We start from the raw sequence: 26756 nt of genomic DNA, 5'->3' as shown, positions 1-26756 counted from the left end.
CATAATAGGCAGTTCTTAATTGAGAATGGACCAAATTCCAAGATTGACTGCCAGGTCCAAGGTTGACTCCCACGTCCTAGGTGGGTACAACTCCCAGCCGGGTTAGAATGTCCTTTCTTTAACCAGAACAAGGCAATCACAGTAAACAGAGCATGATTAATGTTTCCTATAACTATAGCTGGTCTCCAATATTCTATTTTTGCCCCTAACAGAAAGGCAATCAGTTCAACCCCCTTCCCACATACAAACACAAACAGAGTAAAACAAAACTCCAAAAAGCCCTGTAACACCTGACTCCTGCCCAGTCTCTTAGCCTTTTTCACTTCCTTTCCACTCCCTCTATGTTGCTGCCAGTCTTATTAGTCAGTCTTCTGTGCATTGCCTATGCCGGGCTCCCTCCAATTCTAACCTTCCCTCGGCCTGGAGAGCCCTGTCCCTGCCTAACCTGGTATAATACATCCCTCTTCAAAGGCTACCTCTTTAACTACATCACATTCATATTTTTTCATAGGTCCACATTCCTTCCCTTTTAAAGCATTACATTCACTGAATATAACCTATTTTAAGGATCATTTCCTAAAGTCTGACTTGCCTACAGATTTTTAAAAATAAATCTTTATTGTTGAAAGTATTACATATATCCCTCTTTTTCCCCCATTGCCTTCTCCCACCCCAACTTCTTCACCACCCCACTGTCTGTGTCTATGGGTTATGCGCATAAGCATGAGCTCATTGGTTGATCTCTCCTCCACTCCACTATCCCCTTCCTTCCCTCTGAGATTTGACAGTCTGTTGGATGTTTCTATGTCTCTGAGTCTATTTTTGTTTATTAGGTAATGTTCTTCATTAGATTCCACATATGAGTGAGATCATGTGATACTTATCTTTCTTCGACTAGCTTATTTTGCTTAGCATAATGCTCTACAGATCCATCCATGCTATTGGAAATGGTAAGAGTTATTTCTCTTTTACAGCTGTATAGTATTCCATTGTATAGATGTACCACAGATTTTAATTCACTCATCTGCTGATGGGCACTTAGGCTGTTTCTAAATCTTAGCTATTGTAAATTGTGATGCTATGAACATAGGGGTGCATATATTCTTTCTGATGGGTGTCTGATTTCTTGGGATATATTCGTAGAAGTGGGATCACTGGGTAGAATGGTAGTTCCATTTTTAATTTTTTGTGGAAACTTCAAACTGTTTTCCACAGAGGCTGCACCAGTCTGCATTTCCACCACCAGTGCACAAGTGTTCCCTTTTCTCCACATCCTAGCCAACACTTGTCCTTTGTTGATAGTAGCTATTCTGACAGGCGTGAGATGGTACCTCATTGAGTTTTGATTTGCATCTCTCTGATGATTAGTGACTTTGAGCCCTTTTTCATATGCCTTTTGGCCTTCTGCAAAAGTTCATTATGGAGAGTTTGCTGAGAGTACAGCTGCCAGTTTCCTTCATAACCTAGCTCAGTCCAGACCAGAGGAGAACAGTAACAATGAATGAATGAATGAATGAATGAATGAACAAACGAAAGAACAAACGAATGAACAAATGTAGGAAAGGGGATAAAATGGAATGAACTGCATATTTTCAAAAAGTTGGCTACTGACTTTTGTGATTAAGTAGTCCCCAAACACTCTGGGTCATTTTCCGTGTCCCCCTCCTTTCCCACTCCCCTGTTTATTAGCAGTTCTGCTAGATTTGGTTTTTCTCTTGCTCTTTTCAAGTGTAAGGGCAGGCAGGCGTGGCCACCCTTCCAAGAGGCGGTCTGCTAAGATCTGAGATCCACACACCAGCCTAGGGGAAGGCGGGCCCAGCGGAAGTGCGGGGCGCCCAGTAGGCGCTGGGTCGCTCCGGCGGGCGGAAGTGCGGGGCGCAGGACGGAAGCGGTGACACAGGCGGAAGCGGCGGCTCAGGTGGGTACCGGTGACCCCAACAGAGGTGGGCCCTGCGGGCCGCTGCACTGAGCCTGCCGCGGGCGGGAGAGGGGCGCAAAGAGCCCCCGGCTGTGCCGCGCACGGCCAATTTCCAGCGTTTTAGGAGAAACTTTCATTAAACCGGGAGCCATAAACCCATGAACCACCAGAGGGGTTGCAGGGGTTGTAAACGTGTGTGTGTGTGTGTGTGTGTGTGTGTGTGTGTGTGTGTGTGTGCGTGCGCGCGAGTTGGCGCTCTGGGAAGTGGACAAAATAACGGGCAGGAAAAGGCAGCTTTTTAAGAGAAAGCAGGAAACATTTCAGCTTCGTGCTATATTACAGTGATTCACCAATGACCCGTCCTTTGTTTAATTAACTTCTGTGAAATGGCAGTATCATCTCAGTGGGCAGGCTGCTGAGAGGACTCTTGAATTAAGTAAATATTTTTGAGCAACCATGCTGACCTTTAATTGGGGGTGAAAGGGTTGAAAGATGCTATCCTCTCTGGACTTCCTCGCTGCTTTATTGGGCAAACGCAGCCCTTTGCGTGCTGGGCAGTGAGATAAGTCAGAGACTATACAATTCTCAACAAATACTTAGCCTTGTCTGTTACCCCCGACAAATACCAGCTCGTGCAATTTTCTAGTAAGTCCAGAAGTGGAAAAGTTCCATCTACATTATTACTAACACGAAAAGGCAAATGTCTGTTTCTAAGTTTATCTTTAACAAAAACAATGAGTTGGGGGGTTTTTTGTTGTTGTTTTTTTTTTACCTGAGTGATCTTTTTTCTTGTTTCTTTTATAATGTTTATCTTTATTATTTTTGTTTCTCAATAGAAAGTTCTATACAGTATTTCATATTTTAGAACACTTTTTTAAAAATTCACAGTATGGCCCTTTGGGGTAGGGATAGTGTCTAGGATCTGTCATATCTCAACCCTTTTAACACATTTACTAACATAAGCAGGGCTTCTTTAACTACACAGCCACTAGAGCATGTCTCAAGTGTGCATGACACTGCAAGTTGAGGTGGCTCTCAGAAGCCACATTCGTCTCACTTAGTAATTATCTGAGGAATAGCTTATGAAAATGCATATGAAGCTCTCTACCAGTATTTGAAGCTGTATACATTGAGATTTAAAACACTTGGGGAAAGAGGTATACCCTGGAAATAGTGAATGATTATAGCAGTATTGGAGTAAGGAATTGCCTGGAACCTGTCATGAAAATTAAAATTGGTTCTGTCATGGACATTAAGATTGGTGGGTTAGGTACTTTAGATAGGTAGATTCCTTTCTTCATGCTTCCTGTGGTCAGTAGTAGCCTTCCAAGGAAGGATCAATATTTTTTGTCTCCTTCAATAGAGGAAAATGTGGCTATGTGGTTTTATTTAGATGGATTGATGGCAAGGCAGGTAATAGAAATGAGGATTTTCCAGCTTAGGGGTTTATTGGACTGTATTTCTATTTTATTCCAGATGCCTGCCTCTATTGTACTCTTAAGTACCCAGAGGCAATGTGGAGATATGCCTTCAAAAAATAAGTTATTTTTTTATTATTAAAATTTTTATTTCATAATGTGTGCATACTTTAGCTGGCTTATACTCTAATGCTAGGGCTCCAGGTTCCACATGTTAACATGATGGTGCTGTGGTACAGAGAGTAAGGTTTTTTATGTTCCTTATTTTAAATCTAATCTTGCCGCTGCTTTATTCAAGGAGTGTACATCAGAGGAAGCCAAAAGCCAGCTGGAATAGTTCCTGCATGCAGCTTTAATATTGTTTGCAATTATTTTGAGGGGGAGAAACCATCTGGATCCAGAGATGTGTAGCTATACAGGTAGCAGGGAATAGTGAGCTTACTTTATTTTTCCTCTAGTTAACATGTTTGAGGAACAAAATCATTTGAGAAAGAATATGCAAAATAAAAGGTTTTGGCTAAGTTTCTCATAGGTATTATCCCATATCTCTTATTCCCTATCCCAGTGATAGCCATAGGGAAATGGAGGCATAGAAACGTTACTTATTCTCTTTTTATTTCAATTCCCACCCAAAATAAGGTTTCCAGAGATAGAGGCAAAACTCAGAATACCTTCTATTTTAAGAAAGTATCCATCTCCAAGGATTTCAGAGCATTTCACCAATAATACATAGTAGCAACCATTTTGGCTGCTATAGGCTTCATCACTGCAGTATTGTATTATTTGTGAAACTTTTCCCTGCCTAAGGTGTGAGTTCCTTGAGGGCATGGAAAGTATCCTAACCATTTTTATAGTTCTATTATAGTACCTGGCACAGTGCCAGGCAATTGCAGCCACTCACTGTATGCTACTGAAATAAAAAGATAGTGTGAAAACATCATTGGGAATGCAGCAAGGTAGAGAAAAGAATATAAAACAATAACTTTTTAAGGGGTTGCTAGATTCAGCTATAAATGCTGCAGTTATTAATAACTTAATAACCAGCCTGGAATGGGGAAAGGCATATTTGAGAATCCATACATATGGTCACCAAATTGCCTTCCGGGGGGATCTGGCCTGTCCGTTGCAGGTCCTCTTGTTTTGAATGGAATGTGCAAGCTGAAAGGGTTCACCAGCCCTGTCTCCACCCTCCTTCCCTCCAGTCCTGCCATGCTCAACTCCTCACTCAAATGCCTGTCAAGTGAATGAATATTTGAATAGTATCCATTTTTAGATATACCAAATTTTTAGCTTACCTAGGGCACTCATATCTTGGTTTGGTCCTGCCTTAAGGATAGAAGACCTATCTATGGTGACTATTTTAAGTCTGGGTTGCCCAAATAACATTGAAGGAAAGCCACAATCATCTTTTCTACTTTACTAACATTCTGAAGGAGTTCAAAATCAACTTTTTGTGTTGTAATTGGGCAGGCATGTGGCATTGGTTGCTTCTTTTTTTTACCAATGAAATGGCAGCAGAAATGAGAATGTTACTACTGGAAATAAGTGAACTTCCTCTCATTATTCCTGTTCTTTTCATGTTAATGAAATAATGGGGAAATGTCAGGAGGAACATGCGATTGAATTATTTGATTTTTTTTAAAAACGTGGTTCTTCCAGTCAACCAAGAGAAAGGATACTGTTATTTAATAGAAATTCAGTAGGCAGCTTAGGACATAAAACTGAGGGAGGGGGGGGGGAGCAAAATTCAGCTTTGTTTCTCCAGCTCTAAAAATAAAGCTAATCTGAATGTTTGTAGACTTAGACATTAGAGCCTCATCCCTACAGTAAAGGACTTCTGCCATCCAAAGCTGAGATTTCCCTCATTTTTCTCCATCCTTAAATTAGGCTTAAACAAATGTGGTATCTGTTATTTGGTATACTCTAAGGATTAATATATAAAGCTTTTTGAGATTTGTTTTTAAAGAAAAGGGGTTGAACTTGGAGATCCCTTTTAATTCTGAAAATTGTATATTGGTCTCATTATGTATAAAAATAGGCCATTGTTCAAGGAGAAAATATAGAGAAATGAACAAACAAATGTAGTCTGGAAGGCTTTGGTTAAACATTAGCTTCTTTATCCATAAAGCAAAAGTCACTTCCTAATTCCAAAATATTTTATCAGTGTTAGCTGTTAAGTAACAGAATAGAATTCAGAGGATTAGAATCCATGTAAATGAGGGTTGCTAGGGCCTGACCTCAAAAATGCTTGGTTTCCAACATTCAGATTAACCACTATTCTTCACAGGCCTACGTATTGTTGCTATCACACGTACAAGAAAATGTTAGAGTTAGTGATTAAAATGTCCCAAAGTCTTTTACTACAAAATAGCTAAAAATAAATGGAGAATCTTTCAGGTCTTGTGTGGTCATGAGAATAACTTTGCCTCTTGGGCAAGATGAATTAGAAATGGAGTATCAGTGATGAATGGAAGACATTGCCTGAATGGACAGATTCTGAATGACAAACAGTTGTTTTTTGAAATAGGATTGTGTGCTTTTTAAACAGCAAAGAAACTGGCATTACTAGCTAGGTACAAATAAGACTGAGATGTTTTAAGGAAATGGCCTTCTTTCTGGGTCAGTATTCAGTGGCAGAGATATCTTCAAAGGGAATGGGTCACTTTGGTTAAGAAGGATAATGTGGGAAGGAGTCTGCATCATTCCTTATGCACTTTGTTCTCATCCCTTGAACTAGAATGATTTTACCCCCGTTTTAATGCTATCTTTATGGAATGAAGAAATTTTCAAATTGGTTTTTAAACTCTATTAAGCCCTCATGTATGATATAGCCCAACCACATTATTCAGGTTTTCTTGGCTTTCAGGCCCAGCTTTGGGGCCATTATGTCATAATTGTACTGAACATTGTTGCACACTCTGAATGCAGGATATGCTTCTCTGGCCCCAGGCCAGATGCTGAGTCAGTGTCTTTGGGGTTGGAGATAAGGGAAAGGGTATAATATGTTCAAGCCCTGTGTGTTAACAGGAATTAGTCCAGCATCCCCTTTAGACCTCCGGTTGCAAGAGAGAGTATATAGTAATAGTACATTACTGTTCCTAATTGGTATCTTTATTTTTCTCAGCTGAATGTTTTTCTGGAAATCCTTCCCTGACATTGTAATTTGCACCAACCCCATTACTGAATACACTCCTCTGAAGCAATGATATGGAAAGTGTGACTACTAAGGTCCAAAGATTCTTAAACAAACTCTTGCCTACACTAAAGATTCCTTCCCCTTCCACTTGGTATATGTCAGCTTGCTCTAGGTCTAGGCAAACACAGCACTGCTTCTGGGCAGGAAGGAGAATGACAAGATGATGAGGGTCTGCCATTAAATATCACTTAAAAATAAAAATAACTAATGAAGGGATGATGCCAACACCTCTGACTTTAGGAAAAGTTACTTTGATGCCTAATTCAAAAGGAGTTGTAATACATAAAATTAAAACTTTTAAAAAATTGTAGTGATTTTAGGGAGGAAGGGAGAGAGGGAGAGAGAGATAGAAGCATCAATGATGAGAAAGAACTATTGACCAGCTGCTTCCTGCATGACCCACACTGGGGATTGAGCCCACAACCAAGGCATGTGCCCTGACAAGGAAATGAACCAGTGATCTCCTGATTCATAAGTCAACACTCAACCACTGACCCACAACAGCCAGGCAAAATTAAAACATTTTTTTAAATCATTTAAATTGTGTCTAATTATAGTAAGAAAGAATAATACATTATTCTTCCCTTTTAGAAGTGCTTTTCCATCACAGATGCTCAAACAGTTCCCTACTCTGTCCTTTCTGATGCCAAGGCTTTCAGTTATGATTGAGGAACTAGAAAAGCGAGTTTGTGGTGAGCAAGTGCCTTTCTACTTTTGCCTAGATCTGTACATACAGTTTGGTTTGTTTGTTTTTTTAAAGGCCTGGCATTTTTAAACTGCTTCAAATTTTTTGTTCTGTGCCTTTTGAAGTTTTGGATTATTGCCATGGCATTTCTACTGCTTATGATTTTCCCTTCTCTGATCAGGAGGACATTTGGTTCCCAAAGCCTATGAGCACAGTTTCTCCAGGACTCAGTTAAATAAGAGAACAGAACGAGGCATAGCATTTCCATTTTACAGAAAAGATAAAACTGAGACTTAAAGAGATGAATAATTGCCTAGCATCTCCAAACTACTTAGTGGCAGTTGCCTGTCTTTTGGGGTTTACCTCTATGAAATCATCACCAGTGACATCCTTAATAGAAGATAAATATATTGGTTCTTTAATCAGTGATAGCCTGTCTTAGAAATGTGTATTTCAGTGATGACCACAATCCTAAATGTTCAACTATTTGTTTGAAATATTTTTCAGTTTTGTAATCTCCTATTTCTGAGACTGCTATACTTGTGATTTAAATCTTCCATTTGAGGCCAGTTCAAAGCACATTTCAGTCAATAGATCCATCATTATCATTAATACTAGTATTAATAACAATACTTTATTTGTAGTATTACTTAGTAATAAAATATTAAGCCTTATTTCTCTATTCTGCTTATAATTTATATAAAGGTTTTCACTTTTATTGTCTCTTTTTAAGATACTCAATTACCTTTTGCCTTCACTCTTCTCCCCCAATACACAGCCCCCATCCTAACCAAAGATATCTACTTTTAGTTAATCCTCCTATATAATAAAGAGGTAATATGCAAGTTGACCATCACTTCAACACACAAGATGGCCGGCAGGGGAGGACAGTTGGGGGTGACCAGGCTGGCAGGGGAGGACTGTTAGGGGCGACCAGGCCAGCAGATGAGGGCAGTTAGGGGTGACTAGGCCAGCAGGGGACAGCAGTTAGGGACAATTGGGCCAGCAGGGGAGGGCAGTTAGGTGTGACCAGGCTGGCAAGGGAGGGCAGTTAGGGATGACCAGGCTGGCAAGGGAGGGCAGTTAGGGGTGATGAGGCTGGCAAGGGAGGGCAGTTAGGGGTGACCAGGCCAGAGGGGAGGGCAGTTGGGGGCAACCAGGCTGGCAGGGGAGGGTAGTTAGGAGTGACCAGGCTGGCAAGGGAGGACAGTTAGGGGTGGCCAGGCCAGCAGGGAAGGGCTGTTGGGGGCAGTTGGGCCAGCAGGGGAGCAGTTAGGTGTCAGTCAGGCTGGCAGGGGAGTAGTTAGGGGGTTATCAGGCTGGCAGGCAGAAGCAGTTTAGGGCAATCAGGCAGGCAGGTGAGCAATTGGGAGCCAGCAGTCCTGGATTGTGAGAGGGATCCCAGATTGGAGAGGGTGCAGGCTGGATTGAGGGACACAGCCCCCACCCCCCCATCTTCCCATGCACAAATTTCATGCACCGGGCCTCTAGTAAGTTATATTAGGCAAGAACCTGACAGGTATTTCATTTTAGGGGTAGCAATGGTTGGAAGATTTCATTCATTTGCAGCAGCAGCAGACATACCTGGCTTGTGGCAGATTCTTTCACTATCTATTTTCTAGTCCAAGCAAATCATCACTTTTTGACAATGGGCCCTCACTCTGGAAACACTTTCTCCCCTTGGTTTCTGTGATGACACTTTCCTGGTTTGTATCCTACCTCACCAACTTTTTATTCTGCCTACTTTGCTGGCTCCTCTCTACCCAACTTCTAAATTATGGGTTTCCTCAGAGGTCTGTCCTGTCTTTTTCTATATTATTTCAATGATCTCATCTAGTTTCCTACATGTAAATACAAATCCTAAACTGATAGAGTCTCAAATTTCTACCTTTAGCTCTGACTTCTCTCCTGACTACAAAACCTGCATATGCCACCCTCTACTTGTCCCTCATGGAGATCTGGGTTCCATATATTTCTTAACCTTTTCCTGTCTCATTTTAGTAAATGGCGCAGCCCCCACCAGAGGCTCAAGGCCAAAAACTGGCAGTGTCCTTACCATCATCTTTTCATTTCTCAAATCCAAATCATTGTCAAGGCTTGTTGGCCCTATTTCTGCCCTCATCCACACCCTTCTCACCCAGGCTACTGCACTCGCGCCCTGAGTCCCTACTTCCACTCTGGTTCCCCAACAATTTATTCTTCATACAGTTGCTAAAGTGATCTTTTAAAAATGTATCTGAGATCATGTCTCTTCCCTCCTCTAAATCTAATTGTATTTAAAATAAAACCTTGTTCCCTAAAAGAACTCACAAGGCCTTAAATGATGCAATCCCCAGAGACTATTTTGTACTTCAGCCACTCAATCATTTTTATTTTTTATAATAAGCCAAGGTAGTGCTCACCTTGGAGCCTTTGTACTACCTTAAAGGCTGCTCCTTCAAATATTTCTCTTTCTTTAGTCTCAATAAAAAACAACACCTCAGAGTACCGTATTAAAGAACCTGCCTTATCAATAGCACATCACCCTGTTTTACTCCCTCCCCCCCTCTCTATCACTATTGGCTAAAGAGTGGCATTAAAGAGATTCTTTAGTGTCACTAAAATATGGACCCCATGAGAACTTTGCTTCTTTTTTAATTCTTTATTGTTGAAGATACTTAGCTTTCTTGTTCACCACTGAACCCAGCATCTATAATAGCATCTAATACATGGGAAACATCAGATAAATGAATGAATAAAATAAATGACTCTCATCCCACACTTAAATTGCCATAATTGGCCCCTGACTCTTTCCCACCTCCATTCTCCTTTTCTTTGCAAACTATCCTGCATGATGCTGCCAGATCAGTCTTCCAAAACTGATTTTATCACATCACACTTTTGTTCAAAATGCTTCAGTGGCTCCCATCAAGCAGACCTCGGCATTCCTACTCAGCACCTTTTTGTCTAACCCCAACTTTAGGTGTTTCCCCTTTTTTTACATAACCAAATCCTCCATGATTTAGATCCTCTAGTGAAAGCACCTCTAATCTCAGCCTACGGTGCTCTTCTCTTCCTTTCTCATAACATTTACAGTAGCCCATTAGATGTCCCTAATGTAATATCTCCTGTATTTACATTATTTCAGTTAAGATTTAACTCCCTGCCACCCTGACAGTTTTTTTTTTTTAATTTAACAAAGAGTTTAACTTTTTTCAATTGAACCCAATGAAGTACAGCTCTCCATGATTCTTATTTCTTGTAACTAGTATGTGGAGTTGATTCCTTCATGTGAGAGTTTTATTTGAAGGGAAAGAAATGAGCTAAACAAACACCAACCAGGATGAAGGGGGCGGGGGGAGAGGTTTAATTTTACTGAGAATTTGAAGGGTGTGGGATAAGGGGGCACAGTGCATATACTAAATGCTGTATACCATCAGTTAAACTATAATCTTACCAGATAAGCAAGGCCACACTTCATACAGTTAAAGAACTTTTTCACAGAGCGGTGTGTTGAATGTAAATTAACGCAGCACCCGTTGAGTACAAACTGAAGAATAGACACATCCAGATACTTGAAAATCCCACAGTCACGGTAATAATTTGAAGGGAAATGCAAAGGATTTTTGTCTCTAGGCTTGTCTGTGACCAGTCATTCCTTTCTCGGACTGGTTCCCTACTGGCTCCTCTGGCCCGCTGTGTGGTGAACCTGCTGGCACTGAGATCTGGAAGTAAGAAGCTGCAGAGAGTGTGGTGGACGTGTGGTGTGAAAGACGGTTCCTCGCTTCCCAGGCCTGGGTGATCATTTTGCAACGTCAAATCGTTATATTGGACAGCTGAAACTAATATAATGTTATATGCCAAATATACCTCACTTTAAAAAAAGAAAGAAGCTCAATATGAGGCCATGCACAAATGAGCCCATAAGTGGGTGGTTAGCTCAGGGTCTTTGTTGCAACATCTTGTCTCAGTTGGCTCCACTTCCTAGGCAGTTCCTCTGGCCAGGTACCCTGGGGCTGAGGTGAGGGCCCCTCTCCAGGTTAAGTCTTCCACCCCCACCCCCAATTTCTGTTCTGTAGACTCATTCTAGCCCTGCTTAGTCCTTTAGAATTGACATCTCAAAGTATCTGCTCAGTTTTCAGCTTTGCTGTATCCCTGCATGCTGCCCCTCCTTGTCACTCTTGGCTCTAAACTTATAACCAAGATCCCAAGCTAGGCAACCACTTGTTTGAGGAGAGGGATGTTTGGACATAGTCGACTGACCAAAATGCACATAGGAGCATTTGTCCCTGTTTCCCTGAATTAGGAGGAACCCAGTAGCCCAGGGTCCCTAAGAGCAACCTCACATCATTACATACACTTTCTGTAATCTATCTGTATAAAAACCTAATATGCAAATCAACCAAACACCAGAATGACCTGTGGAATGACTCGTCAGTGGGGGGCACTAGGCCAAGGCCAGTGCCAGCAGGCAGAGGGAAGCAACCAGCAGTGATGGTGGGGGGAGGGGGGCAGTTCTAGTGAGAGGGTGGCACCAGCCAAGGCAAGTGTCAGCAGGCCCTCTTCCCCCCCCCCCCCCCCCCCGTCACCCCATCAGTCACCTCACTGGCCAGGCTTAGGGACTCTACCCATGCATTAATTTTGTGCACTAGGCCTCTAGTCTGAAAGAATAGGTTTTGTTTTCAGTAGGCACGTGCATGCATGTGCATGTGTGTTTCTAGTCATCTAGGTAAAATAGGAATGTTATACTTAGATGGTAATGAATGCAAAATGAGCACTTAACATCTCACATGGCACAAATGGCTAAATGGAAGCCCTGAGCCTCTCTTTATGGAACAGGTTCAGTGAGAGCTATGGAAGTAGTGTTTGGTTAATGTCAATACAGGATTAAATTTAAATTTATACTCTTTGAAGAAGCTCCAACATTACCTGTTAATGACCAAGGTGGTACTTGGGCTTAGATAGACTTTTTGATTGTGCACATGAACTAACACTGCGGCTTGCTGATGAGAGATTATGTGAGCTTGGAGACTTGGTGTGCCAAAGGATTCTTTGTATGAATAAAAAATTCTGGTCAGTGAAGGTCAGTTTCTCTACTCAAGCGAGAACAATGTTATTTCCCTTCAAATCAGACACACACAGTGTTTGAAGACTCCAAGAGTCCCATATAAGGGATGTGCAGCCATAGTCTGGTCAACATCTCATGCAAGAAATGAATAATCCTTAATAGAGGATCAAATGATGCTGGCTTTTTTCTGTACTCTAATCAGTTCCTTTAATGGTATGCCTTCAGTGCGTCACAGGGAAAATGCTATAAGTTATCTTCATCTTACTCCAAGGAGGGCTGAATTGGTCCAATCAATCCTCCCCCCATGTTATTCTTGATTCTGCTATAAAGACCACGGAAGTCAGCCTCAGTTTTGTTGAAAAGCCAGCATTCCCTTTCTCTTTCAGGGTGATGTGCCCCTGAGCGGCAGTGGACTTGAAACAGCAGGAATCACCATCTTTATTGTTCAGCTGTGCAATTTGTTTTAGGCACGTTCTAAATCCAGTCTTATGCCTTTTGCTTTTTTTTTTTTTTTTTTTTTTTTTATGTGACAAAGGTGACCCAATTGTGATTCTTTGATATTATGAACACAGCTCTTTCTGCTCGTATCACAGAGGCATGTAACAAAATACAAAGGATAAAGTTATGTCCTGTGTAGTAAGGACACATATTTCATGACTAAATTCAATGACATAATCAAAAAGGTGTTGTCCTCTTACAGTCATGAGCTAACAGCCAGAGACTGCCTTTCAGAATATTTTTATAGTGCTGAGATACTGTTAAAAAAATAATAGAACTAATGAAAATGTCACAGTGACAGAGTAGCATGTACTAAGATTTTACTTCAAGAAGGCATGACTAGGTGAATGTGACTTTGACAGCAATGGTGTTAGGGTTTACAGAGTTAATAAAATATTCTAAGAAGAATATTATAGAGTTTCAGTTGGAGTATATAATTTTTTTCATTTTACCTTTTATTTCTGGAATTAAGTAGACTCCAGTGTTCAGAATTTTAGTCTGAATGTCTTATTTCTGCCTAGGAGAGGTATATTGAGCTTTTTCTTTATATCAGGCTCTAATATAATTTTATCATATAAAGGAATAAGTTAATTTAACAATATGGTAAAATGCATGTGCCTTAGGGCATTTGGAAAATATGAAGATAGTAAAAATTACATAATGCTAAAGTATTTCTCAGTAAATAAATATGCGATGTTTAAGTGATTAAATACATACAGAAAGTAGAAATGAAGATTAGCACTACAAAAGAGAACTCATTTGAAACAGACTAGTTGTAGCATCACTGAAGACTTTCCTTAGCTCTCTGGGTTGGTTGAACAAATATTCCAGCAAATCTGGAATGAATAGCAATGCTGTTTACTGTGACAGGCTTTATTTGTCTTGGGCACCACCAAGACCACATGCTGTGTTTTGTCATGTTGGAAATGCTGAAGCAGATTTCCATTGTGAATGGGAATTGTTTTTTTTTTCAAGCTTTAACACCTCAGTCTCAACTCAGCTAGGTAAAAGCAATACTTTTTCCTTTCCTTACCAGCCAGACATCAATAGATCTTAAATCCCTCCACCAAAAAATGTCAGGCAGTTCAATGTCCTAGTTCAGTGGCTGGCAAACTGTGGCTCTCGAGCCATACGTGAGCCAAGCCGTGGTTTGACTAATGAGTTTGCTGACCACTGCTAGACTAAATGTTACCTTGTAGTTGGAAGTTGTGAGAATGAAGCAGTTGTGGCATATTGTGTGCAAAGAGGTAAAGGGTGATATATGACAGTGGTCGGCAAATTCATTAGTCAACAGAGTGGCAAACCAGAGCTCGCGAGCTGCTGTTTGCCGACCACTATCCTAGTTGTAGTCTCACATCAGTCATCACAGTCGTAGATGGTCTGATTCTTCTTATTTCCAAGGGCTGTTTTTCTGCCTTTACTCTAACAAAACTTTTCATTTCCTTTCTCCTCCATATAGCTTTCATAACTCCATACCCTGCAAAGATGTGATAATGATGGCATTGGGCCTTCTCAATGATGCAGACATTGCTACCTAGTATAAACATGGATAATATTCAACTTTCCCCCTCATTTATATTCTGTGTTGACAAAGCCATGTCAACACAGCTATTGTCTCTAATTACATTCACCTTTTAGAGTTGTTGATTCTTCTGAATTTATGGAAAATGTGTATAACATGGCTTTAATTTAGTTGAAGTAGCACAGCATATCATGAGATTATATAGATATACTTTCTACCTTGAAGTAATGCTGGGTAGCAGATCCTTGCAAAATTCTCATCACATTCCTTGTTTATACATAATGATTATCTAGTTAGCAGGGAGATTTAGGGAAAAGTAGAAGACTGAGGGTTTAAGAGTAAAGGAAAGATTGTTGTTTTCACAGATTAGGATCAAATCTTTTTGTCCTGTGGTCTTTATTCTAGTTTGATATGAATTTGTGCTTTTCTCTAAAGTCTTTTATCATTCTGTCTGAAATGAGTTTAAGGCTAATCTTATACTGAGAAGCCTGGTAACCAATAGGGATTAGCATGTAATTAATAGGTTTTGCTGTGGAGCAGCGCGGGGAGATTTGAGATAGTGGTGAAGGTGTTGGAATCCGCTGCAACACCCTCACCCACAATTTTATGGACACCGTGGAGCACTAACCTTAAGTTATGATATGACATCTGCCAAATGGTGACTCTGTGCACACTGAATGTCTGATCAGGGTTAGAGGTGAGACTAAAGAGGGGGAAAAAGGCTCACTTCAATACTTTTAACATTCAAAGAAATATACAAACACCTACTACGCACCAGGTTAATTGCAGATGCTTGGGGGATACTGGTTGAACAAGTACCTGCTCTTATGGAACTCACATTATGTATAAGAATCATATAGGTAAAGAAAAAATTTTAGATAGTAAAGGATAAAAAAAAGAAAAAAAACTATAGTAAGTATGAAGAAAGAGAGTAGTGGGCTGACCAATAATAATTGTAAGAAAGTCACTAAGGCATCTCTAAGGAGGTAGCATGAGCCCAGGCCAAGTGAGGAAAAGCTACTTCAGGGCTTTTCATACAAAGTGGCAGCAAGTGCAGAGATCCTGATGAAGGAATTATCTTTGGTCATTCAAGGAACAGAAAGAGAATCTTTGTGGCTGCAACTTGCCAAGATAAAGGAGGGGAAGGTGATAGATGAAGTTGAAGAGTTGGGAGTGAAGCGATGTTATGAAAATTCCAGGAATGAATTCATCTTGGGGATATTGGTAAATGTAAACTCAACAGTTAAAAGGTAAATGATCATATTTGTAGTTTTAAGGACAAACTTAAATGGAAGCTCAATAGGATAACTAGGAATAAGTAGGGTGTCTTTTGGCAAACAAGGTAGCAGCATGAGGGAGCTTCACAGCCTAGTGTTTGATATGAAGCTGTTATCAAACTGCTCTTCCTAGAATATCTCCAGTAGAAACACTAGCACATTTGTGTGTTTTCAAAAATGATGGCAATCTTCTTTTAATGTACTTCTTAAGTTGAGAGTAAATTTTTGTTTCTGACAAGTTAACTCGGTCTAATTCTCCCCTATAGTTCCTCTAAGTACAACTCTTGTTTCCCATCCCAGCAGAGGGGCATAGATCTCAGGACCCTCACTGGGGACTTGTGCTACTTACCTGTGTTGATGAATGCTTGATAATAAGATAAGCTATCTCAGAGATTAAAAATTATCTCAGGAAAGTCCATATTTTAGGAGATTATCAGGATGCTGGCAAAATCTGCAGGTAAGATTTAATTTTGTATTCAAATAAACCCATGTAGTTTGCTTACAGAAACCAAGTGATTAGCTACACAGCTAATCCATAAGTATGGATTCTCCCTCCCCCCTCCCAATTTTAATTTTGGTTTTGTTTGGAATACAGTGAGTGTGCAGGCATGGTGGAGACTTGCCAAACATCTGACACTCTTGGACTTCAAAAGGCAATTCTGAAATCTTCAAATTCCATCATAGGCTTGCAGCTTACTGTTTCATATTATAAAGAGCAAAGTGTAGAGCACCTAAGTTTATTGGTTTGTTTGTTTGTTTGTTTTTTGGCAGAAGCAAAATGCTCTGGTTTCAAGGAAATAGCATGCAATTTGCCAACTACTCCTTTAAACTCTTCCTGAGAAATCTCTCTGCCTCCAGGACTGTTTTGCCTGTGTTGACCTTATTCACAAAGGTAGAGTGAAAAATAAAATTACTGCTTTAAAAACATAAAGTATTCAAATCATTGGGTGAAGAAAATAAGGAAGAAAAACGTTGAAATTAATGTAAAGGAATAAACATTCTTCGGACCTGTTCCTCAGTTTTTCAGTTTCAGTATCAGCAATAGAAACTCTATTTCCTCCCAGATACCTCATTGTCTCACAATTAGAGGTTAAATTAATATATTTAGTAGTCATCTTATACCCCTACATTGAAAGAAAAAACTATCAGATTATAATATGATGTTTATAAATGTATCACTTAGAACTTAGTTCTTATTATTTGTGATAGTTATGTCCTATAAATTCACCAAAAACACTGAATTAGCAAATGCTGGACCTTTGCTCCTAGGGAAAATACAGGGTTACATTCCATGAGCTTCTGTTAACATTTTTGTTAATCAATCAGTACATAACCTTGTTCTGTTTAACGACACCTTGTTTAATACATATTGTTGATTCATTAATATTGAACTCACAGCCAACAGCACTATAGCTCCTCCTGAACAAAGCTTATCTAACATTATTTTCTCACTAAGGCACATCAAAGCCTTCTTGTGCCTAGAAGCATTAGACAGCACTTCAACACTATTAAGAGGAAGGACAAAAAATAAAAAATAAATGGCACTGAACAGATCATGAGAAGGATGCTTGTTTACACATATGAGCTGAAACAAGAAGGCAGAGCATCATCTTGTTCAATCTCAGCTGGAATGGGACTCAAAATTTGCTCTGTTGTGTGCACATGCATGTCTGTGAATGATTACAAAAGGTTCATGAATATTGATCTTGGAGTTACAAATAAGTTTTAATGAATAGGTGAACTCACAAACACAGAATCCACAAATAATGAGGCTTGACTGTTTTCTTATCCCTGACACTACTTTTAAAGTATAAAAGTAGTTTAAATTTTTTAAGAGCTTTTCCCCTGAAATTTATAATACAAGCATTGCTGATTTTATTTTGCTAATTAACATTACCTTGTATGATTAATAATAAAAAAATAAAAAAATAAAGTGCAGGGTAATAGAATTAACGAGTGAATAATACTGCAATTCAAACAAAAAAAAGCATTGTGTTTTAATAGATTTTTCAGAATTCGGGCATTTTAACAATTTAAAAATATCTGATGATTATCTAATAAAAAAGCTTGAAAAACTTAAAAATTAATATCTTGTTGAGAATAGTTTCTCTCAACTACTTTTCATATCTATGAGTATATACTACACTGTTGGAAATTATGGAACAAAACTATTTCATCATCTGTGTCTACATATGAGAAATGCATGTGAGAATTAACCACAAAAATAAAGTAATCCCTAAAACAAATGGTGGTCATTCAGCCTGAAATCCTGCACTATTTTTCAGTTTGAGCAATAGCCAAGTTAGCTGAAAACATTTGCAAAAACACACACACTAATCTTCCATTCAGCTTACATTTTGTACTGAACCCTTTATATGTGTCATTAGGCATATAATATCACTCTCACCTTCAGGAGTTCACAATCCAAAGAAAAAGCACAGTATTAGCTCTCTTTCAGTTATAAATAATAAAAAGTGCTTCCCAGAGTGACTTAAACAAAAAAAGGGATTTTATGGCTTGGTCTGGTTTCAGGGATAGCTTCATTCTGAAACTAAGCAGTTGCCAATCTCTTCAGTTCCACATCCCTGGGTTAAATCTGTCTTGACTCTGCCTCTTCTCATGAATGACTGCAGTGATGCCAAGCCCCAGATCTCACAGCTTGGGTATCAGAAACTCCAGTAAAAGCCTCATAGCTATCTATTGGCTCCGATCAGCCCAATCCCTGAGCCATTCCATTTTAGCCAGAGGGATAGGATGTGCTGATTGCCATATTGATCAGGGATGGAGTCCACAACATGCTGAGAGCAGTTCCTGTGAGGCAAAATTACAGCATTCTTGCTAAAGGAAAAGGGTGTGAGCAGTGGACAACCAATCCAACAAATGTTCATTACCTTTCAGGGCTGGAGTAAATAAGTGCTCTATTAGTGCCATAGGAAATCCTAGACAAGGATATTTGAATGGTCCAGACCACCAGGTCTTACCATTTTTCAATTCATAGACTTCTTCAAAATTTGATGGACTTTTTCTCATAAACACACACACACACACACACACACACGATAATTTGCACAGACTTTTATGGGCACTAGCTTTTAAAAACAAAACATAACAGTTTATCTCTTCCTGTCATGTTAAAAAGCAGATCCTATATAATAAAAGGCTAATATGTAAATTGTCCCCTTGACCAGGAGTTTGACTAGGGGGCAGGGCCAGCCCACCAACCTCCTGAACCCTCTCCTCCAGCCAGCCTGGCCCGATCAGCCCCAATCGGGGCTGGCCAGCCAGACTCCATCCGTGCACAAATTCATGCACCGGGCCTCTAGTCCTATGTAATAAAAGCTTAAAATGCAAATTGACTGAATGGCAGAACAACCAATGGAATGACCAGTCGTTATTACACGTACTGACCACCAGGGGCAGACACTCAATGCAGGAGCTGCCCCCACCCACAGGCCCCAAGCCAGCCAAGGCAGGTGCCAGTGGGCCTCACCCCCTACCCCCCAATCCCTCCCTCACCAGTCGCCCTGCAGAAGGAAACGGCCAGCAGTGGGGAGCAGGGCCAGCAAGCAGGTGATGCCAGGCCAGCCAAGGCAGGTGCCATTGGGGGCCTCCTGATCACCCCACTGGTTGCCCCACAGATCAGCCCTGAATGTCAGCCAGGCCTAGGGCACTAGCTTTTAAAAACAAAACATAACAGTTTAACTAGCACCAGGCCGCTAGTTTTATAGGCCTCTAGTTTTATATAAGCACCAATAATGTTGAGTATATTCTTAACTCATTGCTCGAGAACCTGTAACTAGTTTCTATTCATGAAGTCTAGGCCTGAAAAGCCTTTAAAATCTGCCAACGATCCATAGCATTCTCAACAGACTCCACTATGTGGTTAGAGTACAAAGAACAGGCACTAAAATGTGCTTGCTTCTTAGGTGGAGAATTAACTGGGAACCTATTGCTGACAGTTATAATGAGAAAGAGACAAGACATTAAAGAGTTGGTACATTCATCATCTGAAATATTTTTCCCTTTTTAAAGATGGGACACTCACTATCTAACTCTGTGCTAGTGGGTTTATTCCTATGGATTAGGAAAAACAAGCTGGCAAAGCTCAGTGTTCCCATTCAAAGCAGACTTTTAGCTAGTCTGGTGATGTCAGCCAGGCCAGGAAGGTGCTCCTTGGAGTATAGATCAGTGAAAAATAATTTTCCCAGCTATCAATTAGATGAAGCCAGTGACAAAAAAATGTAAGCATCTAAATGTATTGTGTATGTGTATATGTACATATGTATCAATATATCTACCTATAATATATATCTAATAGATACATTTGTTATGTACATATATGTTATGTGTATATACACACATGTGTAACAAATGTAAACATCTAAATTTATTAGACAGGTAGATTGATTTATGGAGACAAATATAACAATTGAAAAATGCGGAAAGCCCATTTACTATGAAATATTAGCTGTTTATAAGATTTTTATGACAGTGTTTTATTTTGGAAATGAAAGTGTAGAAAACAATCTGTTAAAATACAATTTGCTTCTGTGGTTTTTGTCAGGTTGCTACCATTCTTGGGTTTAATGGCTTTATTTTTTCTTCCTGTAGGATCCATGTCCCCTTTGTGATGAAGCTAAGGAAGTACTGGAGCCTTATAAAAACAGGGTAATGTAGTATAGTGTGGCTTTATGTATATGGAATGAATATAAGGTATCTGGATCCTTTCTTTAGGAAAGAGAGTAAATAATTTTTCACTTACATTTTTTTTTCTAATTTCCAGAGAGATGCTAGTGCTAATTTCCATAAAAATTACTATCCTTGGTGTTTCTCTGAGCAGTACTTGTTTTCTTACTCTTAATGTGAGTCAAAGTTAAATATCAAATGCTGTATTCATGCTTTTTCAAAACTTTTGTCCCTATTTTTTTCTCTTATTTTATCATTTCCATGGTTCACCTGTAGTAAAGCATGACATTTTTAAAAACTAAAGCATGTCTTTTCTGATTCTCAGGAAGTTTCCCTGTGAGGACATATTTTATTTCATTGGGAACAGAGTAGTGCCTGGACGCTGAATGTGACAGGTATAACAGAAAAGTAGCAAAATCTGGAGTTATGGAATATAATGAAATCAACCAAGTTGTGGAAATCAGGGACATTCGATTACTTTGGACCTCACACAAACAAACAACAATAACAAAAACCTCTGAGCATTAGAACCAGTCTCAGGATCAGTTTGTCACTGAAGTTATTGCATCATTCCATGTTCTCAAAAATATAGAGCTTTAGTCTGCCTCTGTTTCAGTTTATTTTACAGGAGGTGGACATCACACTTCCAGAAAACTCTGCTTGGTATGAGAGGTATAAATTTGACATTCCCGTCTTTCATTTGAATGGCCAGTTTCTGATGATGCATCGAGTAAACATCTCAAAACTTGAAAAACAGCTCCAGAAACTTGAGCAGCAAGGTACTGGAAGCTGATGAAAGCCCTCGTGATTTTCCGCCCTCGCTGTCCAGAAGGCATCTTCCCAAGGAAGTGACCATGGCCTTGTATTCCTGTGGTCAACTGTCACACAGCCTAATAAGGTTCTGAACTCAGTGGTGCCAAATAAGTGTTGACATTTCTCTTCTGATTGGTGGATGTACAATGTGAAAACTGTTTACCTTTGGCATTTTATAAAACAAGAGGAGTATGTTGGCAGGGAGAGTGGGAGAAATCCATTTGTTTCATTTCTTTTTCTCTTGTCATTTGTATTAATATGGAAACATTTCACATTCATTGGACAGTGCCATTTATAGGAAGAGGGCTCCACATCCCTGCTGCTGCCCAAAGGGCTTAACTTTTTAATGGAGGAATAAATGCTCTTCCTCTCAGTAGATAAAGTGAAATGTGAATTGTTAAAAACTGTGCACAGTCAATAAAGGGATGTTTTAACAAATACACCTGCATGAAGCCTATTTTGGTGGAACTTAATAATACCTGTTTAAAATTAGAGCTCATTTTTCTGGGTAGAAGAGAATAATTATCTGAACCAAAGAAAGCTTCATTTAAGAAAAACAAAAGAAAGACATAAGCCCCCAAAATGTATATAAGGATCTCAATATGCTTTGCATGTAATCAGTGAATTGATTTGTAATATTTGAGTACTGCCTTTGTTAGTTTTTCAGTTATCATCAATTGAGTTAATTAAGCCTTTTATGAAACAGCGGTTTTATCAGGTTTTAATATCTTAGGGAAAATTTACTTCTGACCATAATTGAACAGATATGTCATCTAAAAACAAAATGTTCTTTGCCATTTTATATAAAGTATTAAAAATGTAGTTGTGTGCTCTTATTTATATTTACCATAGTCAGGTTTGGCCAGTATAGGAGTAGGTTCATTTAAAAACAAAACTGCCTTTTCCTCTTAAAATCATATCATTGCAACTTTATCTATAATGAAATTATTCTATGAACTATTTTAATGAATTTGGATATTGTGAGTTCCTTGGCTACATTTAAATTTAATTAGTATAGCCAGACTGGTATGGCTCAGTGGTTGAGCATTGACCTATGAACCAGGAGGTCACTGTTGGATTCCCAGTCAGGGTTCATGCCAGATTTTGGGCTTGATTCCCAATAAGGGGCAGGCAGAAGGAAACTGATTGATGATTCTCATCATTGATGTTTCTATCTCTCCAGCTCATTTCCTCTTTCTGAAATCAATAAAAAACTTTTTTAAAATGTCTTATATATGAGGAGTAATCTGTCATTCAGAGAGTTTCAGGGACTTAGCTTAAGTCACCTGTCAAACCAGGTCTTGCCACCCACTCCAAATTTCAGCACACTAAGGCTCATGGCATGGGTATCATGTTATTTCAAATAGAGCAAACACAACCATTCTGGATCCAACACACATTAAGAAGTAACTTTAAAAACCTTCCAAGATAAGAGAAAAAATATTACAATCAAGTAACAATGTTTATGATTTATATATTTCTGGAACACATATTATTTGATTTTATATATATTAATTGAGCTCTGTGATAGGCAAAACTGACCCCAGTTTACCCTCATACTGTATTCCCTCCCCTTGAAGTGTGGGTGGAACTCAAGAATAGGATGAAATATCGCTGCTGAGATAATTTACATTATATGGCAAAAGTAGATAATCCTGGTTGGGCCTTACCTAATCAGGTGAGCCCTTTAAAAGCAGAGAATTCTCTCTGGCTGATTATAGACGAGGAAATCAAAGAAACACGTTCCAGCTAGCTTAGAAGGAAGTAAGCATCAGTCCTGTGAACCGTCTAGAGGGGCCACATGGCAAGAAACTGGGCAGCCTCTAGGAACTGAGAGCAGTTCTTGGCCAACAGCTAGCAGAAAAATGGAGACATCAGTCCTACAACTTCAAGAAAATTAATTCCGTCAATAATCAGTGAGTCTAGAAGAGGATCGAACTCCAAATGAGAATCACAGCCCTGGCTAACATCTTGATTTCAGCTCGGAATCTAACCACACCATGCCTAGACTTCTGACCTTCAGAAACTATGGAATAATAAATGTGTGTTTACACAGCAATAGAAGTTCCTCCAACACTGAAGCACAATCTTAGGTGGCAGGATTACAAAAATAAGGTACTGTCCTTTTCTTCAAGATACATACTATCTCTTGGGGAGCAGAGAGCAAGTTAAAGCGCTACAATGTAATGACATGAGATCCGCAAATGAGACATGTAAAAAATGGTACAGCATCCCTAGCTGGTTTGGCTCAGTGGATAGAGCGTCAGCCTGTGGACTGAGGGGGTCCCAGGTTCAATACTGGTCAAGGGCACATGCCTGGGTTTCGGGCTCAATCCCCAGTGGGGAGCCAATCAATGATTATCACTCACAATTGATGTTTTTATCTCTCCCTCTTCCTTCCTCTCTTGAAAACCAGAGACAAACTAGGTCTTACTCATTGAATAGAAGCAATGGGAGAGGGGTTGAGAGTAAGGAGGGTATTCCATCCTGAATGAGTAGCAGGCGAAAAGGGTTAAAGATGGAAGGGCATGGCATATTTAGAAAATGGCAAGTAATTTTGTGTGGCTATAGTGAAGGAGAAAGCATGAATGAGATGAGACTGACAAGACTGATTAGGGTCCACCTTGTCAAGGACCTCATGAGATGTGTGACTTTCCCCCTGAAGTGGTCCTTCCCTTGCTTCCTGGCCTCATCCCTCTGGCTCCTGATTCCCGTGTGTCTGGGCACCCTATGTTCCTTCCTTCTTACTGCAGGCAGTATGAAGGCTATGTCACCCATGTCTCAGGGTGCTGGTCCTTCTGGGCCATGAGTTGGTAAAGTTCCAAGAGTTTCAAGACCTGCTGGGGTATGAGAGAGGGAATCCATTGGTTCCATTCAGAAAGCAGGGCTGGCCAAGAGCCCCTGGAGATTTGTTCTTTTGGAGCACTTCTTGCCTGAGGATAATGGAGATGGGGGGGACGGGGGAGGTAAGGACTTCATCCAAACAACACATTTCTAACCTTAGGATTGTTAACAAGTAAACAAAAACCCATTATACTAAGGGTCTTAAAATTAAAGTGTTGGCTGAGGCACCAAAAAAAAAATAGATGTTACATCCCATAGGAAGTGCTAGATCACATAGGATTGTTGGAGATTAGAGAAAGGATATTTTTATATTTATGTTTTTATTGGTGGGATTAAAAAAAAAAAGTGTGTTCTTAGTTCCTACCAAAGTAAAAGATTGGGGTCACCTAATGTCAAGAGTAAGGGACATATCACTTAATATATGTCTCTGGGTAGGAAGAACACCGTGGTCCAGTTCCCTTCTGGGAAATCATCTGAAAGATAAACTAGCAAGCCACATGGGGTACAGATTGAAGGGGAGCTGCTGTTGCTGCGAGTGTGTCCAGAGGAAGGGTGTGTGTGTGTGTGTGTGTGTGTGTGTGTGTGTGTGTGTTCCTTTAGGGATCAGATCTGGATCAGTCGTGAGCAAGGGCTGGCTGTGGGAAGCCTAGATGCACCCAAGCCAATTGGGAGCAGAAGGAAAATACTAGGTTTCTAAGGGCTGAGGAAGTAAGTGGCTGCTCAAATGGAGAGCACATTTGCCTGAATCCAGGGACTTGCAGCTGAGACATCACCAGCTGTGAATGCAATCTCCAAAGAACGTGCAAAAGCTCCTTTGAAATGTAGTCCGCTAAATGTTTACCAGGCCCAGAAAGCTGAAGGCCATCTTACCACTTCACCAGACAATACTCCTGCTTCTCCTCACTTCTCCTACTTTCTCCCATCCCAACCCTAGAAGAATTAGAAGCAAAGAGAGAAAGACCTCCCCTCCCACACCTTCTCACCTGCACATGGCTTCTCACGGGGCAAAGGGTGGGACTTAATTTTAAACCAAGGTCTAAGTTTTTATTATGACTTAGGAATAGATACAATAACACAATTTGAAATGACCATAGGACTTTTCAATTGCTTGAGAATGCTTAAAGAGTCCTTACACTACCCGGTTTTAATTTTGTCCTAAACAGAGTAGGAAATTCCCCACTTAGTACATTCTGTAGGGATATTGGGAGACATAAATAAAGACGCTATCTGATTGTATTCTATATTTAGAGTACATAGTAATTACATGTGCCTTACCTATAAATATTCAATAAATTTTCTTTATTAATTCTTATTTGAGAGAGTAATGTGGGCATGTGACTAAGAATCCGGGAGATTTTCATCAATTCCTCTGCTGGCAAATCAAAAGGCAGCTACCTAGAAACACAGCATCTAGAAGGTGGTTTGATTACACCATTGTTGATAAGCAGAAGACAATGTTATGTCACTGATTATAGTCATTTTCATATGATATTTGTAGCAGCAGTTACTTTTTCTTTCAAAAATTATATTTGCAAAGATCAATTTGTTTTTATATACACAAGAAGCTCATCATAATATTCTGCTCCCAAATGAAATATTGATATAATCCTTCCTTCTCTTTTTTTTTTTTCCCCTAAGCTAATGCTTTAAAAAGGAGTGGAATAAACATTGAATTTGGTACTGCATGTTGCTGATCTTAGTTACAGTGCTGCTGTCTTCCAGATGTCTCACCAGAGCATTCTCAGTAATTCTGGCCAGTTTATCACAGGAAGCAGAGATTTGCTCAGGGTAAGGTTGTTTTGTTTGTTTATAATAATCCAGCAACTCGTAGATGTCTGACAGTAGGATCATAGTAGGGCCAGGCCTCAGGAAGTATTCTGAAGGAACCATAGAAATCGAAGCAGAACCCTTCTCACTGTGCCTCAGCTTCTTTCTTTTCCTCTTCTCTCCAGGCTCACCACCTCCCCTGTTTACTCAGAGGATCAGCTTTCTCAGAGAGAAAGACCTCCCCTCCCACACCTGCAGCATGTTCTTGCCCATCATTCCTGCTGACCCTTCTGTACATTAATGGTCTGAGACTTTCAGCTTCTCTATTCTGAAATCCCAAAAGAGGAATTTTGCTTATCTAGTTTTTACAGCCAGTTACCCAAGTCGTGTATTAGCTAATCAAACTTACAGAGTTACCATTGGGTCAGGTGCCCATCCCTTGCCCAATCAACTATAGGAACCATGATCATTTGGTTATGCAAATCATCAGAGACTAAAAGCATGGTTAGGAATAATCAGTAGCTCTTGCACATCCAAAAAGTTTAAGAGCAGGTCATTCTGCCATATTCAAAAGTTCATTTATATCCTATCATAAGTGTAATGAGGACTTGAACTAGGGAAATGGGAGTTAGAAAGAAACATCAGGAGATATTTGGGAGTAAGGCTATCAAAACTTCAAAAATACCTTACTCCCAAATATCTCCTGAGGGGGCGAGGGAAGAGTGAGTAAAGAGAAAGCATGGAACCTAGGATGACTCCCAGTCTTCTTGCTATGTCTATTGAGTATGTCCTGGTACTTACTGTTTGAGACAGAGAGCATGTGAGGAAGGGAAGGATAAGTTTTGGTTATGTTTTGGTAGATGGGAAAGATGGGACATAGGAAATATGCCATGCTTGTGGAGCATCTAAGTAAAGATTAAAGTTGGAAGTTCAAATCAGAGGTCTGGTTGTGAGGCACAAAATATGGCTGGAACTGCATCCATCTGGCATGTGAGGAGATAAGAAGACTAGGACTGAGCCCTGGGAAATAATAATCTTGACCACATGGGTAGAAGAAGAGCCAGAGAAGGAAATGGGAATAAAAG

The 26756-nt window shown here is 39.9% G+C and overlaps 1 protein-coding gene across 4 annotated transcripts; it reads left to right on the top strand.

Moving 5' to 3' along the window:
* The first annotated feature begins 1786 nt into the window (after nucleotides 1-1786).
* Nucleotides 1787-26146, top strand: CUNH5orf63 (chromosome unknown C5orf63 homolog). 4 transcript variants are annotated; one of them, XR_006739643.1, is made up of 5 exons: nucleotides 1787-1918; nucleotides 16333-16453; nucleotides 20173-20229; nucleotides 20864-21145; nucleotides 25543-26146. XR_006739643.1 is itself a non-coding variant. In XM_045571116.1 (4 exons), the coding sequence occupies exons 2-4, from the start codon at nucleotides 16340-16342 to the stop codon at nucleotides 21038-21040; spliced, it is 336 nt and encodes a 111-aa protein (XP_045427072.1). In that variant the 5' UTR covers nucleotides 1787-1918; nucleotides 16333-16339; the 3' UTR covers nucleotides 21041-21500. The 4 variants fall into 4 exon arrangements, 3 of the variants coding, with proteins under 3 accessions (XP_045427072.1, XP_036264988.1, XP_036264987.1); XM_045571116.1 differs by lacking the exon at nucleotides 25543-26146 and having other exon boundaries at nucleotides 20876-21500; XM_036409095.2 differs by lacking the exon at nucleotides 25543-26146 and having other exon boundaries at nucleotides 20864-21500.
* The last annotated feature ends 610 nt before the right edge of the window (nucleotides 26147-26756 follow it).

The sequence above is a fragment of the Pipistrellus kuhlii genome, unplaced genomic scaffold, assembly GCF_014108245.1.
Source record: "Pipistrellus kuhlii isolate mPipKuh1 unplaced genomic scaffold, mPipKuh1.p scaffold_m20_p_4, whole genome shotgun sequence".
NCBI lineage: Eukaryota > Metazoa > Chordata > Mammalia > Chiroptera > Vespertilionidae > Pipistrellus > Pipistrellus kuhlii.
Note: the sequence above shows the minus strand (reverse complement) of the source record. Positions and strands in the feature narration are given on the sequence as shown.